Raw genomic sequence first — 19,337 nt, forward strand, 5'->3', positions numbered from 1 at the left:
ATGCCCTTTGCAAATCTTATGATACAAATAATCTGTCTATTTGTTCCTCAGAAAAAAAGCTGCATTCTCATAGGTCCAATAATAATAATAATGAACTTATGACAGAGAAGAAAAAGAAAGAAGATATTGATACTTAATTTAAATTTTCCTGTTGTATATTTTAAATGGCAAATATTATTTTTTATTAAGCAGCTTTTGAGAAGACTGTTCATACTTCACAGATATCAAGATGAATGTTTCCTGAATAATAAGAATTGTAGATAAATAAATATCCTACTATTATTGTCTATGTATGGAATTCTTAGCATAAATACAGTTAACCTTCTTTTCAAGATGTCTCATAATTTGTTATCAGCTAGCTTGTTGAATTACCTAAAACATTAATAGAGCTTTCTGGTGTCTGTAACATTTGTATCACTTTAAGGTGACCGTTCACCTTCTCTATCTCTAAAAAAAAAAGGATTAAAATTTATAAAACCAAGATAACTTGGCTCCAAAAACAATGTAATAAATAGAGCTAGAAAGATGTAACAGGACTAGTAAAATTATTTCTGGAAAGTAAGAGTAACAGCAGAGGAAAAGAAATAACAATTTCCTCTAACCAGTGTAAACACAGCTATGTTTGCTTTGCTCAGAGGATCTTTTTATCTTCTGCAACAGGCTCATTGCCTTATTTTTGACACAGTAAGCTCTTAAAGTTCTTACAGTGTCATCAGCCATTATAAAATCTCTCTAGTCTTACTTTTTAAAAATCACTGAATAACTGTATTTATCCTTCTGAATGTGTTGCTTTGGCACTTGACTGTCAGCAGCCTGGTGTAGTTGAACAAAATCACAGAATCACAGAATGGCAGGGGTTGGAAGGGACCTCTGGATATCATCTAGTCCAACCCCCCTGCTAAAGCAGGTAGAGGACCATGTCCAGGTGGGTTTTGAATATCTCCAGGGAAGGAGACTTCACATCCTCTCTGGGCAGCCTGTTCCATGCTCTGTCACCATCAATATAAAGTGTTTCCTCATGTTCAGACAGAACTTCTGTGCTCCAGTTTGTGCCCGTTGACCCTTGTCCTGTCTATGGGCACCAGTGAAAAGATTCTGGCCTCATCCTCTTGACACCCACCCTTTAGATATTTAGAAGTGTTGATAAGGTCCCCTCTCAGCTTTCTCTTCTCCAGGCTAAACAGACCCAGGTCTCTCAGCCTCTCCTGGTAGGGGAGATGCTCCAGTCCCCTAATCGTCTTCATAGCCCTCTGCTGGACTCTCTCCGGTAGTTCCCTGTCCCTCTTGAACTGGGGAGGCCAGAACTGGACACAGCACTCCAGGTGTGGCCTCACCAGGGCAGAGTGGAGGGGAAGGAGAAGCTCCTTCGACCTGCTGGCCACACTCTTCTTAATGCACCCCAGGATCCCATTGGCCTTTTTGGCCACAAGGGCACATGGCTGGCACATGGTTATCTTGCTGTTGACCAGGACTCCCAGATCCTTCTCCACAGAGCTTCTCTCCAGCAGCTCAACCCCCAGCCTATACTGGTGCATGGAGTTATTCCTCCCCAGGTGCAGGACCCTACACTTGCCCTTATTGAACCTCATCTGGTTCCTCTCCACCTAGCTCTTCAGCCTGTCCAGGCCTTGCTGAATGACAGCACAGCCTTCTGGTGTGTCAGCTGCTTCTCCCAGTTTTGTATCATCAGCAAACTTGCTGAGGGCACACTCCATCGCTTCATCCAGGTCGTTGGTGAATATGTTTATCAGGCTGAGAGAGTTGAAGTTGTTCAGCCTGGAGAACAGAAGGCTCCAGGGAGACCTTATAGCAGCCTTCCAGTACTTTAAGGGGGCCTACAGGAAGGATGGAGAGGGACTTGATCAGGGAGTGTCATGATACAAGGGGTAATGGTTTCAAAGTGAAAGAGGGGAGATTTAGATTAGGAAGAAATCTTTTACTGTGGGGATGATGAGGCACTGGAACAGGTTTCCCAGAGAAGCTGTGGCTGCCCCCTCCCTGGAAATGTTCAAGGCCAGGCTGGATGGGGCTTTGAGCAACCTAGTGGAAAGTATGCCTGCCCATGTCAGGGGGGTTGAGACTAGATGACCTTTAAGGTCCCTTCCAACTCAAACCATTCTATGATTCTTTGATTTTATATTGAACAAGACTGAGCCCAGCACTGACCCCTGGGGAACACCACTAGCCACAGGCCTCCAGCCAGACTCTGTGCTGCTGATGACAACCCTCTGAGCTCTGCCATTCAGCCAGTTCTCAATCCACCTCACTGTCCACACATCGAACCCACAGTTCCTAAGTTTGCCTGTGAGGATGTTCTGTGAGGCAGTGTCAAAAGCCTTGCTGAAGTCAATCTTGTATCATAGTGAGGAGCCCATCCTAAAGTGATGATGAGGTTTGGAAATGTGTTTTGTGCTAATTAGTGTTGGTCACTTTGTGCAGAGACTCAGCAGTAGCTCTAGCAATCACAGCTCACATGGTGGCAGAGCCCAAATGATTGTTCTTTAAACCCTGTGATAGACATGTGTTTAGTGTTGAAATCTGCTGATTGAACTGGGGAGTGCACTGAAAGCAGTAGGTCTCATCCAGGTGTGTATTTAGGTCGAAAATTAGACATTTGTAGCTGAAAATACAATCTCTGTATCCCAGGAGTATTTTTCAGACCTGTTCAGGAAAGGCAATATGTTTTCTTTCCAATGATACTTGTAGCCCTGTATCTCACAAAATACATCGTTGCCGTCGCTTGTCACAGGCCACAGGCTTTGTGCTGAGGCAACAGCACAGGTCTTGGGACCTGCCAGGCTTGCTCTGGGCTGGCCTTGGTCTTCCCCCACCTCCCTTTGAGCTCTCTTACTTCTAGCAGCAGTTGTCTAATGGCCGAGTGATTCTTACCTATGTTATTTTAGCTTTTGCCTAGATTTCTACTATATTTGTAACTAATAGATAGCGATAAGTCAATGTTGTTCTGTGTAGAGGGTGCTGCTCTGCCCCAAGAATAAACCTGCAGCAGAGAGAAGTACAGGGGTGGGATGGAAGTCGAGGCCTTGAAGGCAAAGGCGCGAGTTGATAGAGAAGGCTACAGGGCTGTAAACAGGGACTTGGTATCAAAGGTATCATTAAAGGAGTGCAACACTGGAAGCTGGGTAAAATCACTTTATGAGTAACAAAGAGAGCAGAGAAAAAGCACACGGCATATGTAAAACTTACCATATATAATGAATTTGGATGGGGAATGGAGTTGCAAAATGATGGAGAAAGAGCAATTCCTGTAGCATATTCACAAACATAAAAATTACCCCAAGTGCTTCCTGGAGAGAAGAGGAAGAAATTATCACCATCGGTGTTACACGTCTTGCAGCAAAGGACTCAAGGTGCTGCCTACTCACAGCAATGCCCCCTGCCGCTAGCTGGTGCCATTAACCCCCAGGGCAGTTGAAGGGTGAGCACAACACTAGGGAAAGGGTCAGACACTAGAAAGTTTTTGTATATGTCATTTTATCTGCGTGTAATTTGAGCTGCAAATGTTAGTATGGAACTAGACTACTAATAATTCTTTGATTAGACTTTTTCAACTTTATTAAGAAAAAAAAAATTACTTCATATAAGGTATATTTTTGCCCATAGTAAGAGTGTAACAGCTTAGTGGGAGTTCGAACAACCTACTTTGTAACTTGGTTGCTACAAATTGGTAATTAGTCTCTCATAAATAAAAACATATGACATTTTGTGCTTTCATTAATTAAGGCAAATTAATCCTGAATCTGAAGGCACCCTGAATGCAGCAGTCCCTAGTTGTGATCATAAGTTTTAAGATTAACATAATCTTCTTAGGATCATCTTAAGGTATGATAATTATGCATTTCTTGAGGATCTTTAATTTCTGCATTAGCTTTGCAAACTTGCAATTCATTGGTTATATCCATTGAACGTCTTTGGCTTGTTTAGTTCTAGCAGCAGTTGTCTAACAACCAGGTGATTCTTACTTAGGCTGCTTTAGCTTTTGCTTGGATTTGTGCAAGTGTAGGAACATTTGTGGGTTTGTGAGCTCTATCTCTGGTCTATCAGTTTTCTGGCAGGTAATTTGTACATAGATCAGTAGTTGTTAGTCACGGTGGTCACAGGTTGTAGCCTCAGTTTCAGCATGTACCACTTTAATGTGTTAACCTTTCTCCTAAACATTTATTTTCTTTCACAGAATGTGTGTTTTGTTCACCTAATATTCACCCCAGGTGTTCGGGCTCTTTCAAAATGATTCAATGATTATGTTATCATCACATTCTTCTGGTTTGACTTTGTTTTCCTTCTCACCTGTCTAAACAAAAACATGATCTAGGTACAGCTTAGGACCTCTTCGTCATTAAGGTGGTGGTGTATTTCATTATGAAAATCTTCAGGAAATAAAGCAGCCTTGAATTAAAGGGCCTGTTTGCCCAAGGCAGTACTGAATGTACTGCTCCATTTCACCAAAGTAACTACAAGAATTTTAATGACATATCAAATGTAGAAAAATAATTATTATCACCTGTATCTCAAAAAATTTCCTCTATTTTAAGCAATGCTTTTTCTACATGCCTGTATTTCATTATCGAGTCTCTGTGGCTGACTACAGGTGTTGTACACCCACTCTCCTAACTCTGCTGTGTGAGCTCACCTCATGTACTCACCATCTCCTTTATTCTTCCTGCTGGAGTGAGAGTAACTGGTTTAAAAAACAAGAGTCAAGGGATGTCTAAACTCCTTTAGCTTTGCTCTGTACTCTGCTGAGAACTGTCCCATTCCACCTCATCCATTCTCAAATTGTTCCTCTTTTTTTTGGTTCTCTGTTTCACTACTCGTGGGACCTAGGACCTGAAAGCTTTTTAATCCCAAAACAGGTACCACCAAGAAATTATATCTGTTCTAATTTACTTGTTACCGTATAGTTCACTTGTTACTTTTACTACAATCAGTGTTGCAGACAACATCTTGATTTTATGTCCAGATTAAAAATTAATAGGTTTGCATTTGTCAAACTGCATGCTCATTAATTTTCTTCTGTAGCATTGTCCATTATCTTATGAATAATGCCTCTGTAGCAACAGCGCTATGTTTATCATCTTTGTCTAGTCTCTGCACTATGCTTTTATTTGCAAATTCTTGCAAGATAAGGAATCTCTTGCAATTCTCATATTGTTCTTCAAGTACCCATTGTTTCTTTTCATAGCTGTAATTGTTACATTATAGGAAGTTCTATGTATTGTATTGATGAAATTTATCTCTGAGATCTACACAATTCCTGCTGCAGGTTTCTCTTCTATTATTCTTGGATATTCTGTTATTTCAATTTTATGAGCACACTTTCTATCCATCAGTCTGGATTGTGTAATTTTGTTTGCTATGCAAACTCCATTTGTTCTTTCAAGTTCATTCCAGTAGATCTATTCAAGCGTTTTGGCTGGGGTTACAGACAGAAATCAGTTCTCTGTCTGCACACATTGTTTTAAAATGGTAAGGCTGCTTTCTCATCCAGAGATAATTCATCATTTTTCCTGGACTTTATGTTCTTATCACTCATACACTTCACTTTTTCAGAGGTCGGTACTCCTCGAATTTCTTCTGTAGAGTTTTATAATTCATTTTCCCTGCTTTGGTCAACTGGAAATTATAAAACACAGCAGGTGTTTCAAAATATCTGTTATCTTTTATGAGGGAGTGTGTTATGGAGCCATGCATCAGGTTAAGGGCGGGTGAACTTCAGCACCGTGTGACAGTTGTGCTGTAAAACAGCAGATGAGGATGAAGGAAGCCTAAACCACATATTGTGAGGGGAGCTGCCTTTGGATATGGAATATAGTACTGTCAGTCTAGAGAGATGAAGGGAGTTGGCATACAGAAGGGAGTGGGAGAGAATCAGGATGAGAGGGCAGTTGTCTCTGGAAGGTGGTGTGCGTTTCCTCTGCTGTGCTCAACCCACAGTGGAGTTAAATATCATCACCATGCAGTCAATAAGAACCATAGTATTATCCTAAGGGTCAGTATTAAGAGAGATTGCCATCACTGATCCAGAAGCCCGGGGAATCTGTTCCATTCATTTTATAAATCAGAACTGATTAGGTACCAGGTTTGTTGTGGGGTTTTTTTCCTAAGATCCAGTGCCTAAGATTTAACTGCATTTTGATTGTTTTCAGGGTGGTTCTCTGCAGTGAATACATCAGACTTTCAATATACATTGCCTTTCACTGTGATTTGGTTCATGTCTGCACGAATAGGCTCAAGCAGTTACAATTCCTGTGCTAGGGCTGTGGGCGAATGACTGGCTGCTGGGTAGACCCTGGCCAAGGCTCTGCAAGCTGAACAGGGTCTGGAAAGCTGCTGTACATGATGTGGGAAATCATAGAACACAAAAAGCTATGAAAATCTGCCAAAAGTTACAGGCAGCACCATGGAGCATAGCTAGACCTCACAGGTGGTTAAGGCAGAATTGTGTGAGGAACGCCAAAGTCGACAGGTAATTGGACTGGTGCATTAGAGAGCTTCACCCGTGGAGAGTCTTGCAAGGCCAACAGCACCAGATAACCTTATAAATAACACCATATAAGATACATCTATGATAATCTCATTCATTTTGCCTTCATGTAACAGATGCTAGAAAGTCTCATTATCCATCTTAGTCGTTACCGGTATTACATGGTGTATTTATTCATTAGTGTTTTAGTTTGAATCAGAAGTGCAGTTTAGAGAAGAGCCTCATGATCATTCCCAGTGACTAGGCCATTACTTACAGTGAGCAAAGATCACAGGACATGAACCAGACTCCTCTCCTACAAAACTAAACCAAAGTTGGGCTTCAGGAAAGCTCTCTGATTTCTAATGGGAACTCAGTTTGTGCGACCAGGCTACAACTAGCAGGAAACAAAACACACTGAAGTGCTAGAGAAGGTGTAGTGCTGTCATCCTAAATATAAGTAGTGTGGATGCTGGGTCCACAGCACTGACCATTTTGCTGTGCAGTTGGGCTGTGCTGCTTGCTAATGAAGACTTACGAAGGTGTCGTCCAACTTCACATGCTCCTGGGAGAGCCCATTCATCCGTACTGCACTTGTATTATCTGCCAGTAGCTGTAACCTTCCATATTGATGTCTCCTCAACAGTGTGAGTTATGTCTGTTGTTTTGCTTGTTAGATGTCTGGTGTAAGGCTACATTTCAGTCCTAAAAAGCTCAGTCATATTCACTGGCTTTGGGAAGCAAAGCTTGGTACAGTGCTCACATGGACTGAGTTCTTACTCTTCCATATTTTTCCTGAAGTGATTTAAGTTTCTCTCTATCAGCACACACACTTGCAATAAAAGAAGCATTTTTCTGGTATTTGACTCTGTTGTGGGAAGAGGTACTCTGAAAATTCAGTCTTTAACCCCATACATTCCACAAGAAAAAACATCATTAGATATCCTCAGAAAGAAATGTTGAGGGTCTCACAGCCCTATCCTGCTGTTTCTAACAGCTATAGAAGTGGCTGCTGAGTAGTGACAGAAAGCATGTGCTGAAGGTTATAAAATGATGAGTTTTAATAATTCCTAAGTTTGTGGAGAAAATAAAAGAGAAACGTTGTTGCTGTTGTTGCCACTGTTACCACTATACAGCTTCTGAAAGAAGACAACTTTTGGGGCTTTCTGATTTTTTTTTTAGGAATTTTAAAAAAACAATATGAAATGAATTTTCAGCAATTACTAGGATGTCACTTTCTAACTAAAACTTAGTTCCGTTGAAATACTTAATGTCAATTTTTTTTTTTGCTGCAATCAAATGTTTTTTTTTCCAGAAAACTGAAAATTATTGTAACATCTCATGATAGACTGTTACATTATGCTCTGGTTTTTATGGACATTTCAGTGAGATTTCAGTGATAAGCTAAAATGCCAAAGATACTTTAACTGTAAAGATAAAAATATTCTACAATCTGTGCTGCTTATCGTAATTTTTAGATTTTAGTTGAAAATAATTTTGTCAATTTCCAACTTTTTAAAGTAAAATAAGGGATCGCATTTATTGGGCTACGATTTTATCATCACCTGCAAAACATTGACTTATCATGGAGTCAGATCTAGGCCTCTAGATCTGAACACCTAGAAAAGCTGAAGATCTGATAATCATAAAGTATTATTTCTCTATATGCTAAAAAACTATAACTTCTTAGCCAATTTTAAGCAAATTACTTTTTTTTTTTTCTGTGATTATGTTTTCCATCTATAAAGACTGGATATATATACATATTTTTTTCAAAATTACTTTTCTCAAAATATTTTTGAAAACTGTGTTTTCAAGTCATCAGATTGTCAGCATTACTTATTGCTATCTTCTATAGTAATGACAAATTTTTCATTACGTTATCATAGCTAATGCAATTAACATGATAACACTATTTTACATCTTTGCTTTTTATGCAGAGGTAACTACTATGAATGTGTATTACAATTTACATTCACTATCTCAAAGCCTTGTATACGAAAGCAGATTGACGTTTCAGAACATACCGTAAAATAAAGTAGGGTTCTTAGGCTTATTTTATAGCTGGAAAACTGGGACCCAAAAATTATCAAGATAAATCTAAGTGAGGTAAATCACCATCTTAACCAATGTAGACTAGATAGCATACGTACCATATGTCCAAACTAGGACTGAAACTTAGACCTCATGTCTCAAATAGAAGTACTAGGGCATAGTTTCCTTTGTCAGTACTAAAATGTACAGCCTACAGATATTCATTAAATAACTTAAAGACCTTAATAAACAATGCCATTTGTTAAAGTGCTCTGAAATGGTTAAATGGATCTTTATTTTATTTTTTTGGGAACAGCTAAGATTCAGGCACATTAATGCAGCTTTTCCATTATGGATTTAATATTTCAGTACTCACTTCTGCAGTATTTAGCATTTTTTCACTGTGCTGATTAAAATCTGTTGTAGATGATAATTATGCTGGTTTTATCATTCAAACACTCAAAATTGATTTTTAAATCTTTAAGTGGCTTGTACTAGACTTTTATTTCTCAAAGGGTTTAGAAGTCTGCTTCTATTATATCCTTTTGTCATGTTCTCTGTAAATGCTAAATCAACGCAAAATTAGTAGTTTCCCAGTTCTAAAAAAAAAACCCACTCTTTTTTCATAGGAGGAAGAGCTAAGGAAAAGTGGAGAAGCCAAATATGCGCACTTGAGTGATGAGCTTCACGTATTAATTGAAGTGTTTGCTCCACCTGGGGAGGCGTATTCTCGTATGAGTCATGCCTTGGAAGAAATAAAAAAATTCCTCGTTCCTGTAAGTGGCTTATACTATTCTTCTGTAACTGGTTATGGTTTTGCTGCATTTAATTTGTGCCTTCTTTAAAGCACCTTTTGCTCAAGGAAAAAAGAAGTTCTCTTGGACATTCATCTTTTGTTCTTTCATCTCCAGGAGATGCCAAATAGGCCATTAATTGTCACAGCTGATATATTTTCTAGATGTTTTATTATTTCCACTTGTCATTGTTGTTTGCTTTCCTTTCTTGGTTTTGGAGGGAAGGGTAGATTACTTTTTTTTCTGGTTGCAGACTTTAGTCATTAGTATGTCAGTACACTTTCGAGATTTTTGAGTATTTAAGTCTGTAAAAACATTTTTGTCTGTGTGATGATTTATCTAAATATCTTGCTAATGAAGTTAATAAGTTTCTTGTCGGCAAACAGCATGAGCAAAACGTTTCTCAGATGTTTCTGTTCAGACAGCTCATCGTGACTCGGACCACAGTTAGCACTCCTCTGTCAGTTAGGAGAGTGCAGAAACATATTCTAAAGCTGGGAACTTTTTCAGTTCGATTTATACTAAATATATCACTTTCTGAAATAGTTGCCTTTTTGTGTATTGATTTTACATCAAACTTTCTGAAATTTATTTTCTCCACATTTATGCAGTATTCCATGATATTTTCATACTTAAAATTTGTACTAGAATTTAAGTATATGCATGCTAAATACTAAGTAAAGGTTGCTTTGTGGAGTAGTAGAATTACGTGAGTTACTGTCTGAGGGCTATCCTGACATATTTAGCACTCTAAAAATGTTCAGAACTTCCATTCCTTAAAAAAAAAATTTAATGGGAGCATGTTTCTATTTGTGATAAAACAATAAAGTGCAATAAGTGCTTGTGTCTCTCAATAATAACAGAAGGATTCAATGATTGTCTTTTTATTGTGAGTAATATGAAGCCGAGATAAGAGATGTTCAGGTGAGGCATATGCATATTTGCATGGCAGAACATAAACGTTTTATTTGGTGGGGGCTTCCTGGTGAGGGAAAAGGAGACTACATGACAAGTACAATAATTAAGTACAGTACTTAAAATGTTCAGATTTTTAGAGCAACTAAACATTTTTTTAAGAATACAAAATAGGTAACTTAAAATTGTTAATGATAAACGGCTGGATATTTCTTTTAAATAATAAAGTTTATTGGTACAAAGTGAGTGCACATAAATGCCCCACAGTTTATACAAGGTGACTTATCTTTCTGATTCTCCCTTTTCATCCTTTTATTGTGCTTCCAGTTTGGGAACACTGATAATAAAATACCAATTCAAAATCTGGAAAATAACCGTGAGACAAGAAAGCATTTTTTTCGTGATTTTTGACTCTGTGTTGAACATGAAATATGAGGGACAAATTAGGTCAGTGTCGTAATGCTGGCAACATAACATGGAATGACATTTTGGCTGCAAGTAATGGTGAAGATCTGCTAAGCCATAACACTGGAAGAAAATCTATAGTTAAGTAACACATTCCTGAAAAGTCTGGAGTGTTATAGGTAAGACTGGTAAGAGGGCCAATTACAAAGGATGCCAGTTCCTGTCCTTTGGATAACCCTATTTCCAGTTGTTTTGTGACTTTGCCAAACTTTAATTTGTTTCTGTAAGAAGTTCCTGTTTATATTTGTGTGTCCTCTTCATTCTGGAAGAGAGCTCCAGCATTATAGCATGACTCGGAGATGATGGTACCCGTTCCTATACTCCCTGGATTTTTAACGTCCAGTATGTATTCTTTCCAGCCTGAGGAAATCTGTTCTGGGTGAATAAGGGAGAGCAAGCACTGTGTGATGAGAGTGGTGTTAAAATTTGTGGCATTTTGCTGTATGTGGCATGTGTTGTAAATATTGAGCATCTGTGCAAGCATATATTTTGTGTGACACGTTAGTCATTGAAAGGATTATATGTATTTTCCAGCACAAGTATAATAGCTACACTGGACGAAATATAAAAATAGGTTCTTTGTTACAAGATTTTAAACTTGGTTGGCAGTGGCAATAATCACTCCAAACAAGTAACAATTATACTTTATGACTTATTTGTTAGTTTTATCCCCTCTGCTTCATTTCAGATTTACAACAATTTACAAAGCAATTATTAACTGGCTGGTTACAACATGTGTCAAGGGGTTTACACTCAAAAAAACTTGCACTAGATGATTTCCTTTTTGTTCCCTATTTACAGCATCTCTTGAATTTGTTTTATGGTGTTCTGTTGTTTATACGACCTAATTCATTGCAGCAGTGAATACCAGAATTGCATGTCAGTGATGAAAGCATCAGTATCTAACAGTTTTATTTATACCAGATCAAGGATGTAATAAACTATTCAAATGATTTTTCACACTGCTTATGAATTTTGTGAAGTTTAAGTGAAATACTGCCTTTAGAAATTACACTGATTGTCAGTAAGATGGAAGAATGCTTTTATACTTTATCCGTAAGTTTTAATGAGACTGAATTTTAAAATAAATGCCTAGAAAATGTAATAATAGAAAAAGTCATAAATGTAGAATAAGACTGCAGAAAAAAAAAATGGATGTTTATTAACTGAAGCAAAGTTTTAATGAACAAGTACTTTTGATTTAAATGTGATTACTTGATTTTCCCCTTGACCTTGCCCAAGAATAATATCAAAATTTTTACTAGTGAAGATTTCACCTCCAAGTCAGAGGTAGAAATTTAAGTACCACTATTTGCACTGGTTGTTCCACATGTTAACACCTTTCAAAGCTGCAGACAGCTTGGCCTCAGGTGGTGCATTGGGATCCCTCCCACAGGCATTCCAGTGACTGACTGAACCCCCAACGTCTGCAGCCTTCCGTAGTTAGCTGACTGACACGCTTTTTAAGCCAAGCTGCTTCATTTGCTCTCTGCTGCTTCCATTTTGCAAATGGCTTGAGGTCTGTGTGGGAGCTGCCATCAGGGTGTTGCTAACTGGTGGAGAAGATTTATTTTCTGAGTGACTTTGCTAGATCTTTGTTGGTTATTATGCAAAGCTTTGGCTTTGGTGAGGGGGGTGTCTTATATCCAGTTAATAGCTAGATATTGCGCTCCATTTTATTTTGAAGTTTACTCTCAATATGAACATTTGAACATAATCGAAACATGACAGATCAAAAGAGCCATGATTAAGTAAATAGGATTAATACCTCAGAGTTTTGAAACACAACTGCCTGCTCCATTGTTTTTTGGCAACCTAGTGAAAATTAAAACCAAAGTGTGCTCCCCCATGTTAAGATTTTAGGGTAAAGATAAATTTGGATCTGATGTTAACATAATGTAAGTTATCCAGTATTAGCTATGTGGAAAGTACAAACAGTAGGGATGCGTAGGAAGAGGACATGTGTTTTGCAGATGCACCTCTGCAGCCAATACAGATTCGATGAAGTCCGTAGGTGTCTGACTGCCAAGTACTTCTGACCCCAAACTACCAGGGTCCTAGGTCTGTGTGAGGAACCTAAGCCTGTTATATCTCAGTGCCTCAGAATGGGATGCAGGGCCAGTGAGCTAGAAGGGGAGATGTTTAAAATGGCCAGTGCGTGTGGGAAATAGCTTAGAAGCTTTTCAAGCTGTGCTGAGTTTAAAAGGTTCATAGCTATTATATGCTGTGAAACTTTCTTCACCATTAATTAGCAGTGGAATGCTACCTCATTCTTATCAGATATGACTATATCATTCTGATTTACGTCCATACTTACAAATATGTTTTCTGAACAAGCTATTATTTTCGTATAGTAAGGGGCTATACTGTCTTTAGGAGTTCTGTGCTTCCTAACACATGCAAAATCTTTTTCTGACAGCCATTTCTATCCCTTTAAGTAGAGCATTTTTATTTGACATGGTTAGCATCCCTTGGGACAATGAGGGAAGCAGGTCCCTGATACTGATCATTCATTTTAGCGTGAGTGCTCTATAATAGGGAGCTATTATGTAGAGGGCAGGTTGCAGCTGTGGTGATAGAACTGCTTTAAAAAGATTGTTTACAACTGTGGGATCAGATGATCAGAAATTGAACCAATTACCACTTTAAGAGCTGCTGTTCAACTTATTTGCATACATTTTCCAAGCCACTTGTATCGGCTTTAAATTGAGGCATATTGGCGCCACTCAGGTGCTGGGAGTAACCACATGGTCAATGCAGTCCAGATGACGGATGATCACTTGTGATCAGCTGCCTGCGTATCTTGGTGTTTTCTGAGGGTGTTTATCAGATCAGGTTCCTTTATTAGGAATTAGTGTGATGAGGCAGCAGGTGAATGCAGGTTTTTACGTTGTTGTGAATTTAGGCTACAGTGTCTTCCAGACTTTCTTGTAGATGCCTAAATCTCTTATTTGAGTAGTTAGCTTCAGTCCTTTTATCTTCACCTTGCTCCACACCATTGATTAAAATAATTTTCTTACCAATCATTTAAGAATTCTCTTCAGTCTTCCTGACTAAAGATGGAAAATTACTGAGGAAAAGGAGCCTTTCAGTGAAATAAAAAGTTACTAATTTCATACTGAAAGTTATTCGTAGCAGAAGTATGTATGAAAAAGTGGAGATTTGGGGGGAGTTGAAAACTAACTTCGATCCTAATTTGTTTTGGTGGGAACAATTAAATAATCTTAAAGTAGAATTTAATCCTTTGAAGGTCTTTCTTTAGTTAATGTTTCGAAAGAAATTGTTTTACTTCAAATATACATTTTCTATATATATAGTAATTTGTATATGCTACAGACCAAAGTTACTAATGATCTCTTATGCCATGTTGTGCTGGCTATATTGTAGTATATATAGCACACAGTAACAAATTTTTTGTCAAAACAGGTACAGGTATATGTAGATATATGACATTTATTTTGCACGTTTTACTAGCCATCTGAATTTCTTCTGTGCTACAGTATAATATGAAATCTGTATTTACATACAGTTTTATATACATTAAAAAAGCAATCACTTTACCAATACTTCTCAAAAAGTGGTACAAAAATACAGTATAAAAAACACAGCCTCCATTATAAGAATCGCAGTTACAGCAGCAGTTTCTAGAACATGAAATCCCAGACAAGCCACTGTGTGAAGTGGTAAGAAGATGAGGTAAAATCCAGCCTCCATGGTTACTCCATCTTAATTTTGTTACAAAATAACCTATATTATTATGGAGAGGCAGGGTATCACTCCTTTTGTCATCTTTCAAAGAACTTCAACAGGAAAAGTATTTCCCTAAGTATGTGGAGCAGCACAGCTGCATCTCTAAAAGAGATGTCTTTTATACCTGTCAAAGTAAATAATTCATACTTGCACATTCTGCAAAGATGCTTGCGTTAATAAATAATTACTACAGTAATTATTTAAAAACTATGATAAGGAAATTATTTGAGCAGCTCTTTCAGTTGTGCTGGGTTCTGTTTTTCCCAGTGTGCAATATGTCTGGCAATTTCACGCACAAGTTTTAATAATCAAGGAAAAAATATTCAGCAATTCTGTCAAGGCCTAAAATGTCATAGCGCATTTCCTCTTCACAGCTTTTTTTCCTAAATGTTACTTATCGAATCAAATTATTATAAATATATTCAAGCACAAGTGTGCTCAAGAGAGTTATCATAACTTGTGGACAGCGGTTCTTGACTTCTTAGAGACTGGAGTTTTTCTTAAGCACAACATTGGCCAGTTGAACAGCAGCACTTGCATAGTTTAAATCACTCGTTTTAAGTTTGATGAAAATAATCGTAAAGCTGTCCCTCGAAGTGAAGTCTTGCGCGTGGATACATACACTAAAATGGCCTTTTAAGTTGAAAATTAAACCCCAGTATTTCTCAACTGACTGAATTTTTCTGTGCTTACTGATACACAGTATACACTACTGGTTCTTTCTGCTGTTAAGCTATAAAATGGATAGTAACACAAAAAGCACATAATTCCTCAAATGTCTTTAAATTTCTGTGATGATGAGTGGGTCACCTGTTGGCATGCCAGACCAACAAATTTTTGCCTAGGCTTAGCTCCCCAGATGCTTCCAGGTTGTATAGCTGTTTCACAGCTTAACGTGTGCTTTAAGGGTTGATACTCCCACTCTGAGTGGGAGAGACCATTTTGGATATGCCAGAGACATATTTAGTTGGTGAAAGCAGTCCCTTGGTGATCTCTTTTTGACACACAAAGGAATCTATCTAAAAGGCACAGCCTTGTTGCCAGAGCCAGCCCTTTGGTTTGCCTTTCAGTTTAACCAGAGACATTAACCTGATCAGGGATTTTACACTGACGATTAATCTGATCAGACTATTGAGACATGGCTGTAGTTTAAAGAAATATTTATTACTTGTTTTGTGAGTCTGTATTCATCAGCAATTTTATAGCCTTGTCTTGTTGCTTCCTCTTGCTATGGCTTAGGTTTTTCACCAGTGACAGATCAGAAGCAATTATTTGAGTGTAGGTGATAAAATTCAATGCAGAGAAATTTGTATCCTACAGTATTGCTCCTAGTTTCCTAATAGCAGGTCTGTAATATGTAGCAAGAATTTGGCTATGGTATTGCACATTAGACTGTACAAACCCCTTTGCCTCAGAGGGACCACCAGACCCTCCTACACATCTGGCGTTTCATTTAAGTGCTCTGTGTGTGAGTACAAGTTTAGCCAATTGTCTCGTCAGTATAGGCTGGGTATTGGACCCAGTGAAGAGGCTGCAACTTCATGGTCTGAAAACGAAATGCCACATGGTTCTGTATAAAACTAGGTATGAAAAGTGTTATTAAAATAATTGTTTTTCATGCAAAGAATATACTTTGTAATCATGAAAATTAAATATGAGCAAGATATGGTTATGTGTTTCCATCATATAGGCTACCGTCTTGGTTTTTCAGCCATCAATATAAGGAAAGAAAAGGACAATATTGGGGTTATAAACGTAAGACTGAAAGCAAGGAGATAAGATTTATTTTGTCTCTTTTAAGGATTTGGTCTGTGGCTTAGCCAGGTTACTTTATCTCTGTTTATCTTATTTCAGCAAAATGACAATGAGATTTCTGAGGTGTAATTCATTTGTGGAGATAGACGCGAATAAAACATTTCTTCTCCTGCTTTAATTCAAATTGAAAAGTGTACTGCAAATAATACAGAGGCAGTGTGTTGGGGTTTGGGTTTTTTTGTTTGTTTGTTTCGTTGCTTGTTTGTAAAAAAAAAAAAAAAAGAGGGAAGAGAAAAGATTTTGGTGGCATTTTTAAACTTTCTATCTTTTTTCTTAATGTAGCAAAGGTCAGTGTAGCCAATTCTAAGGATGCAGAGTTATGCTCGCTTAGGAAAGTGTAAAAGAAAAAGCCCCAATACAGAGTAATCTTTCCTCTGTTGTGTTATTTCAGCTTCCAACAGTCAAAAATTGAATTTTTATTCAAGGCTGTATCCAGACCATCTAGCTTTATACCGTGTGGCAGATTTTTCTTCTTTTCCCTGAGCTTGTGAAATGCTTTTTTGAACCTTAGTTAAGTTTTTGGCCTCAGAAGACTTCAGGTGGCAATGAGTTTGACAGTTCAATTATGCACTGAGTGTAAAAACAAAAACCCAAAAGCCCACTTCCTCTTGTTTGTTTTAAAGATGCTGCTTAACATTTTATGAGTGCACTCATCTTCATGCACAGTTAAAAGCAATGGATAATCTTACACCAACCCTCATTCTTACATTGCTCTGGATTCGTTTCTTTTCTAAGCCCCCTATCTTGTACAGAAGCAGTGGTAGCTCTGATGATCCATGGGACATACCTCTGACTACCATTTCCACATCTTTCTGTGTCTTCCTTAGCTTAGCTCTGGGTTTGTTGGGGGTATTTTTTGTTGGGATGGGATGGCCAGGAGGGCACACAGTAGCCTCATCTTGGTAGTCAAGAAGCAGTACACTAGTGAAATGGATCTTCTGATATTTTATGGTCTAGTGTCAGGTTTTATTCTAGTACTATCCACCATTCTTCCTGCTTGCACTGATTTGATGTTTTCCGAATGGCATTTGTAGAAAATCCAGGGCATCTTTCTTGAATGATAATAACTAATTTAGAGCTATTTACTTTCAGTATTTTAATGTTTATCAACACTTAATTTTAATTATTTTCATGTGCATTATTTTGCATTTATCGACACTCAATTTTTTTCTGCCATTTTTATTTCTAGTGATTGAGTATAATGAGATCTTTCAGCAATTATTTGCAGTAGCCTTTAGATTTTATTACCCTGAATAACTTTAAATGAAATGCTGTCACTTCACTATTCATTTTTTAATATAATTCATAAATATGATGAACAAAACAAATTTTTTGAATCACTCGATAAACCCTTCCCCTCAGAAAAAAATAAAATTACAACAACAGCCCACTATTCTTAATATTCTTTCTCCTATAACCAAAGAGAGAATTATTAATCAACAAGGTTCTCTCTCTTACACTTTTGGCAACTTTTGATGTGGCTGATGAGAGTTTTGATCTCCATCTGTGGAGATCTTCAAAAATGGATGTCTCTTGATCATGACATAAACCTGTTCAGGAATTCTCTGTAGGAAGGATAAAGGTACATTCATCCACAGAAAGAACTTGTACAAGACCAGTGACAACAGCCTGAATACATTTGGTATGTGCAAACATGAGAAGGTTTCAATAAGTAAAGGATATATATTTGTATATATTCCTGATGTTTTGGAAGGTGTAAAGTGTCCTAATAACAAGGAATAATATGACAAAACTTCATTGGCATGAGAGATTTTTAAAAGAAAAAATACTTCCAAATATCAGTTTGAAAAGGAAAGATTGATGGTTGACTATGAAAACAGCTTTCTACAGAAAATCAATAGCTTGAATGTGGTTCAGCCAAAAGTTGTAAACAATCATTGTATAAAAATCAGGAAAAGATGCAAAAGACAGATTAATAGCAATTAAATTCATAAAATAAAAAGTCTAGTTTTAATTGCATGTTTGTGAAGGAAATACGTGTCCAGCAATGCAATGATAATACAAATGAGTTCAGGGAACATTAGAAGTAAAAGGAAATCTGAAAAAGATACAGACTTAAATCCCTGGATATAGTAATTTTATCAATAGCATTAATGATGCAGAAAAAGCAGAATGTTTCCATAAGTATCAGTTGTGTAGCTGGAAAAATACAGGGTGGTAGTTGTATCTTACCAAAATGATGCACTACTTTGCATGTACTAGTACAGTAATGTTAGTTTTAAGAAATCCTGTTTAGAAAAAAAAGTCAGGAAACTGGAGAAGAGGTCATAGTGAGCTGGTCTGAGCAGTTCTGTGAGCAGCAGAGCTAATGAAGGCTGATTTCTAATGACTTTGTGTCTCGTGTTTAGATTTTGGGGGGAGGTCAGGTAGGAGGCATGTTCTCTGTCTGAAACTTTTATGTATTCCAAACATTCACAACTTCATTCATTTTGGGTTTTTTTTTTTGTTTGACCTTATGTGGACATTTGCTCTTCAGTCAGGGCACTAACAGTATCTTCTTCACCCTTCTGGATGAGCAATTCCATGAAACTGGGAAGGACTGACTGTTTTAGGACTACAAGACATCTGTCAGATAAACCTGGAGTTGACCAGTGAGTCAAAAGTTAATTGGGTGGGAATGACAAGCAGTGGAATAGGAACATGGCCAGTGAAAGAGAAACTTGCAGTAGCAGCATGACTTACGTGGTGATTATGCTGTGACCAGCCTGACACCGGTCCTTCACTAAATAGTTGGGAAAGATTGCAACTTACAAAAAATTTGAGAAAGGAATCTAACCACTGCCTTGATGTTTTTATGTCTTGATAAAATACATTTATCAACAAATTTGATTTCATATTCAGTGAGAAAGTTGTTGATAATATTAATTATGTTAGCGACATGTGATACTCCCATAAAAATCTATCACTTGAATGGCATAAGTGACAGGGCTCAAAACTTCTTAATTAGAAAGTTTCCCTAAATATGCGTGTCTGTAGCAATTTTTTTAAGGAACTGCTACGTGAAACTTCTTTGTCCGTCAAACCTGGTTTGTGTATCAGATTTTGGAGACAGAGATTTGCAC

General features: G+C 37.6%; 1 protein-coding gene across 1 annotated transcript in view; it reads left to right on the forward strand.

Annotated features, from left to right (window-relative positions):
• Positions 1-19,337, forward strand: part of KHDRBS2 (KH RNA binding domain containing, signal transduction associated 2) — a 372,404-nt gene that overhangs the window by 183,897 nt on the left and 169,170 nt on the right. The window contains 1 exon segment of the mRNA XM_086461500.1: positions 9,145-9,291. Coding sequence (XP_086317626.1) covers positions 9,145-9,291 — 147 coding nt within the window.

This window comes from Leptosomus discolor, chromosome 2 (genome assembly GCF_034619465.1).
Source record: "Leptosomus discolor isolate bLepDis1 chromosome 2, bLepDis1.hap2, whole genome shotgun sequence".
Lineage (NCBI taxonomy): Eukaryota > Metazoa > Chordata > Aves > Leptosomiformes > Leptosomidae > Leptosomus > Leptosomus discolor.